General features: G+C 43.1%; 1 protein-coding gene across 1 annotated transcript; it reads right to left on the bottom strand.

Annotated features, from left to right (window-relative positions):
- Positions 1-247: 247 nt before the first annotated feature.
- NOV (nephroblastoma overexpressed) lies at positions 248-5,020 on the bottom strand (the record flags this gene model as incomplete). Its single annotated transcript, XM_010141989.1, has 3 exons — positions 248-958; positions 2,718-2,926; positions 4,784-5,020. Coding segments are annotated over 3 exons (743 nt in total), but the record flags the coding sequence as incomplete, so codon positions are not given.
- Between the last annotated feature and the right edge of the window lie 151 nt (positions 5,021-5,171).

Genomic DNA, 5,171 nt, shown 5'->3' with positions numbered 1-5,171 from the left:
TGTTAGTGAAGTTACCAAAGAGAAATTTAATTGCTGCCAAATATCAACCTGCTATGTGCCAGGGTGAGAGATCTTAGCTTTGTCATTTCAGTGGCTATGGGCAAACTTGACCCTCAGTGTTGGAGGTATAGAGAGAAGGTATTTTATAAGACACAAGAATGCAACACTTTCATCAGCAAGATTTTTACTGTCATCAGAAACAGAGTTTCATGAAATGGAAAAAGAACACTGCTAAGTGTTTATAAGCATTGTGCAAAGTGAAGTTAAGAACCTGGTAGCTTATGTGATATGGTATCATGCATTCCCCAAGGAATCCATCTACTGTTAAAGAGCCCAGTCTTACACCTACTGAAACTTGCGGCACAATCCCCTTAACTCAAAGAGAAAGTCTAGCTGTTTGTTTTGTCATCTTTATGCCACGGTCAAGAAGAAAAGAACGCTCTGTCCAAGGTACAAAATTTCCTTCCAGTGAATAGAAGACATTTGAAGGGGGAAAATGTAGAATGAGGTATTTAATAAACTACAGGAAAAAAGAAAGCGTCTAGACTGTTCTGAAAAACATCTTAGGATATTTTACATATGCAACCGTTACATTCACCTGATTGTGGGTCAAGTTTTGTATAAAGTATTTGTACCTTTTGAGCTACCAAATTCGTGCTGTTCACATTTTTGCTTCACTAGACATCGGATCTAACGGCTGGAAGAAAGCATTGTTACTCTGAGGACAGTTGTTATGACAGACACAGGTGTTGATCAACATCACCGGCTTTTTTAGGACTTTGTCTTGAGGACAGCGGAACTCAACTTGCACTGTTTTGGTGTTGTGTGGGGTACAGCACCGCCCATCATTGCAGAGGCCACAGTAACGAGGTTTGTATGTCTGCACGCTAGTGCAGTTCTTGTACTCAAAGCGAACAGCTTTCAGAGACTTCTTTGTTCGGATACATTTCTTCCCTTTCTAAGAGAAGTATGAAGAGACATTAGATATATCACTGTGTAAGACAGAAAGCAGTTAAAAACTGACATGCAAGTACGAGTATGCTCTACTGGAAAACTTCTCAGGCTACTGGAGTTCCATCAGAGAATTAGGAAGCCAAATGAGCAAGTTACAGGACTAGATTCAGGGGTAAAAAAGAGGGCTAAAATGAACCTCCAAAGTCATAGCCCATTCTTGTGACCCAAGGCAGAACCAGCTTCATCTATGTCACTCTTACCAGAGTCTAACGTGTCCTTGGAAGTCTTCAGTGACAGAGACTCCACATCTGCTCCAGACAATCCTGAGTTCACTATTCTTACTCTTTGGGAGGTTTTCACTCATGAATTTATGCAGTCTAAACTCACCATTTCTTGTTGTATCCCCCATGGACTCAGAACAGACTGCAATGTCTGAACACAGTCATGAGGCCGCATCTCCATTCTCTTGTGTTCAGAAGTTCACTTCAATCAATTTTCCCTATCTGAGTACGTTTTCTAGACCTCTGATCATTCTTGTTAGTCTTCCCAACCCTTCCCAAATGTTTCATATCCATTTCAAAACACAGCACTTAAAACCACACAGAGTATTCAGCAAAGGCTTTAGCAATGCTTTCCAACACTGAGAACATCACTCATAAAGCCATGGTCCTCTTACCTAGCTACATGTTATTATTCCTGACAGTGACACTTGTATAATGCGTAGAAGCAGAAAAAAAGCCAGCTCCCTTAGATACACATAAAATTGCACCTGGAATGTCAGTGTTGGATGTGCTTTTGGAAAAAGCATCATTTGGATAACATTTAATTTACCTAAGCAGATTTTGCAGGATTTCACATATTTCAATGCAGTTCCAGATGCTCAACAGACTAGAAATCTGACATAACCATTCTATATGATTGGAGCAGCTCTGAATTATACATACAGGTAGTAGAACTGCATTTGTTAGAAGTTAAGACTGCTTGAGCTGTCAAAACACTCTGCAGATGCGATACATCTGATCTGTTTGGGACGGCTCAAATTATCACAGAATCATAGAATAGTTTGGGTTGGAAGGGACCTTTAAAAGTCATCTAGTCCAACCTCCCCTGCAGATAGCAGGGACATCTTCAACTAGATCAGGTTGCTGGGAGGTTTCCAGGGATGGGGCTTCTACCACCTATCTGGGAAACCTCTGCTAGTGTCTCACCACCTTCACTGTAAATTTTTCTTCCTTTTATCTAGTCTGAATCTACCCTCTCCTAGTTTAGAAACATCACCCCTTGCCCAGGCACTACAGGCGCTGCCCCATCTTTCTTATAAGCCTCCTTTAAGTACTGAAAGGCTGCAATAAGGTCTCCCCAGAGCCTTCTCTTCTCCAGATTGAACAATCCCAACTCTCTCAGCTTGTCCTCATAGCAGAGGTGCTCCAGTCCTCTAAGCCATTTGTGTCCCTCCTCTGGACCCACTCCAAAACTTTCATGTCTTTCTCATGCTGAGGACTCCAGAGCTGGACACAACACTCCAGGTGAGGTCTCACCAGAGCAGAGCAGAGGGCAGGATCACCTCCCTCAGCCTGCTGGAGGTGCAGCTCAAAGCTACTAAGCAAACACAGTGAGTCTAATGCTTTCCAAAAACACTTGTGGCACTCACGCTAAAATGTATATTTACGTACACTTGCATCTGGAGCATTCTAGACCATAATATTGCAACCCTGCAATAACAACTGAAAAGGCTCTGCTACCTGGCACTCTTTGCAGCGTACCTTATCAGACATCTCTTCATTTTCACAAGGTCTTATCATGCAAAGCCGTGTCTGCTTCACCATCTCACACTGCTGATTTCTGTTGGTAACACGGGTGGAAAAGCCCATTCCACAGCTCCTGGAACAAGCACTCCATTCTGTTGTCTGCTCAATGCAGTTGGCACTTGAATCTGACACATCGATCCCGAGTGTGGCCTCTTGTCTGTACGCTGCAGATAAAACCCCACAGAACCTCATTACAAGAAAAAAATCATGTGAAAACCCAGTATCTAACTGAGCTTTACCACATCTGGAAAGAAACACATGAGACAAAACCAAAAAAAAGGTCCAAAATCCATGCTTTTGATAGGATATACGAATTTTAAAAGCTGCCTTTTTAGGACCCCTGGATGGCAACTTCCTACATCTAAAAATAACAGAAAGATGCGTATCGGTGTAAGCATCAAAGCATTTAGATTCAGGTTGCTCAAGTCCACAGCCGGATTAATTATTGCAATTTTTACACCAGTTTAGAACTCTTACATTCCTCACTTGTTCCAATGGAAATCACAAATCTGTTCTAAAGCTACCTCATAAAAATATTTACATTAGATATGATTTCAGAGAGGATGAATGATTATCTAAACTAATAAACAGCACGGAAGTAAAGTTCTTTAACCCAAGAGTCATAAAGTCACCCGATCTTGTCAATTATTGACAGATTATAGCCAGGGTGAGGGTGGTGAGGGAGGAAGAAGTAATTTCCAGGAGCTACCACAGCTACTCAAAGCCACAATGAACTCTGAGCATCGTCCTGCCCTCATGGCAGTGTTAAGCTGTATTGTGCAAATATTGCTAACTGTATAGTTTGGTTCTGCAGTTGTCACAGGAGTAAACAGGATGAGGCAACACAACTGAGCTGTCAGTCACAGCTCTTGCTGTTAAGCTCCTCTGTAACAGCATTTCTGCCTTTTGCATGGTAAAGCTCCAAAAAGGTGGCCCAACAGGGTTGGTCGTTGCTAGAAAGAATGCAGATAATCCGTCTGAAGGCATTTTACAGATCAGCCTGTCACTGCCAAACAAATCAAAGGAAAGGAAAACCAGCAGAAAGGTGGCAAGCTTTTTGATTTTACCTTACATGCCTTACAACTGACATTTCACAGCACTCTGACAAGTTATTAGAGCATTTCTTCCTGGATCCTTCCTTGTTTGTCAAACGGATTAGCTGAGTTTCAGCATAACTAACTGCTTAAGACCATAAAGAGCAGTGACTGGAAGAGAATGCAGTGCCCTTAACTCTCTGCAAAAGTAGCTTATGAAAACTCTTGTTGAACCAAGAGTCTAATTTAAAGTGTCTGGAGACATAATTCAGTGAGAAAATGCGGAAAATATTATGTAGCTTTATTTTTTCGATTACAAAAGTGGTTTATGAGTTCTGCATTTTGGAATGGGATTTTTTTTTCCCCACATCTTCTCACTGTGTTTATAACCACTGCTTCTCCAAGTACTTTGTAATGTTTTTGATGCCAACAATAATGATGAGGGCTCTAGCACAGACAGGCAGGAATTCATTGGCATTTTAGCTGCCATGCTGACCACTTGTAATAGCTGGGGAATTTCAGGGGGAAAAAAAATCTTTTGTAGACTAAGCTGTTAGAATAATATTTATGATACAACGTGTTCTTGCAGAGCAACTAGCAAGACTGCAGCTTTGATCTGGGGGTGGAAATAATATCTGGAGGATTATGAGCTTGCCCCTGTTTTACTCTGCTCACTGAACTACCCTGTACCAGATACACAGCAATTTCAGAATTTGGAACTAACTCAAGTTAAGTACCTTTTGAAACTGCTATGCACACTCCTTCTCCGAATATCTTTTCTTTTACCTATAGAGCTCTGCCTTTATTTATAACCACTATATACTTACTAGTGACCCTAGATGAGAAAAACAGGCAGAAAAAACCCGACCTCACAAAGCAATGTGTCTTATACCTGGCAACCCCATGGCTATTTCCAGTATGATACCTCCTTCTCCCCACAACGACTGTGGTAATTAGTTTTATTTTCCTCCCCAGCCATAGCAAAACCTCCCAAAATCACTTCATCTTTAGGGTCACAGATCCACTTCTCACAGCACTCTCCAGGGACTTCGATTTTTCTGGGGAAAGGACACTCGGGGCCGGGGAGCAGCAGGTCCAGGTTACAGCGGGGCAGACAGCCGATCTGTCCGTCTCGGCAGGTGCACTGGTACTTGCAGCTGGGCTGGAACGTCTCCCCGTTGCGATAAATCATCCCGTCAAACACGCAGTTGTCTCCCTCCAGCACTAGTGAGAAAAGCGAACGCATTTCCCTGAGACGGAGGGCGCTCGGCACCTTCCCCAAGCACGGGCGGGGGTCGCTCACAGGCCCTGCCCGCACCACACCCGACACCCCTCCCGGGCGGTGCTGAGGGAGGGCCGCTCCGCCCGGGGGGAG

Source organism: Buceros rhinoceros, unplaced genomic scaffold, assembly GCF_000710305.1.
Source record: "Buceros rhinoceros silvestris isolate BGI_N320 unplaced genomic scaffold, ASM71030v1 scaffold18138, whole genome shotgun sequence".
NCBI classification, from domain to species: domain Eukaryota; kingdom Metazoa; phylum Chordata; class Aves; order Bucerotiformes; family Bucerotidae; genus Buceros; species Buceros rhinoceros.
This window is presented reverse-complemented; position numbering and strand designations above follow the sequence as displayed.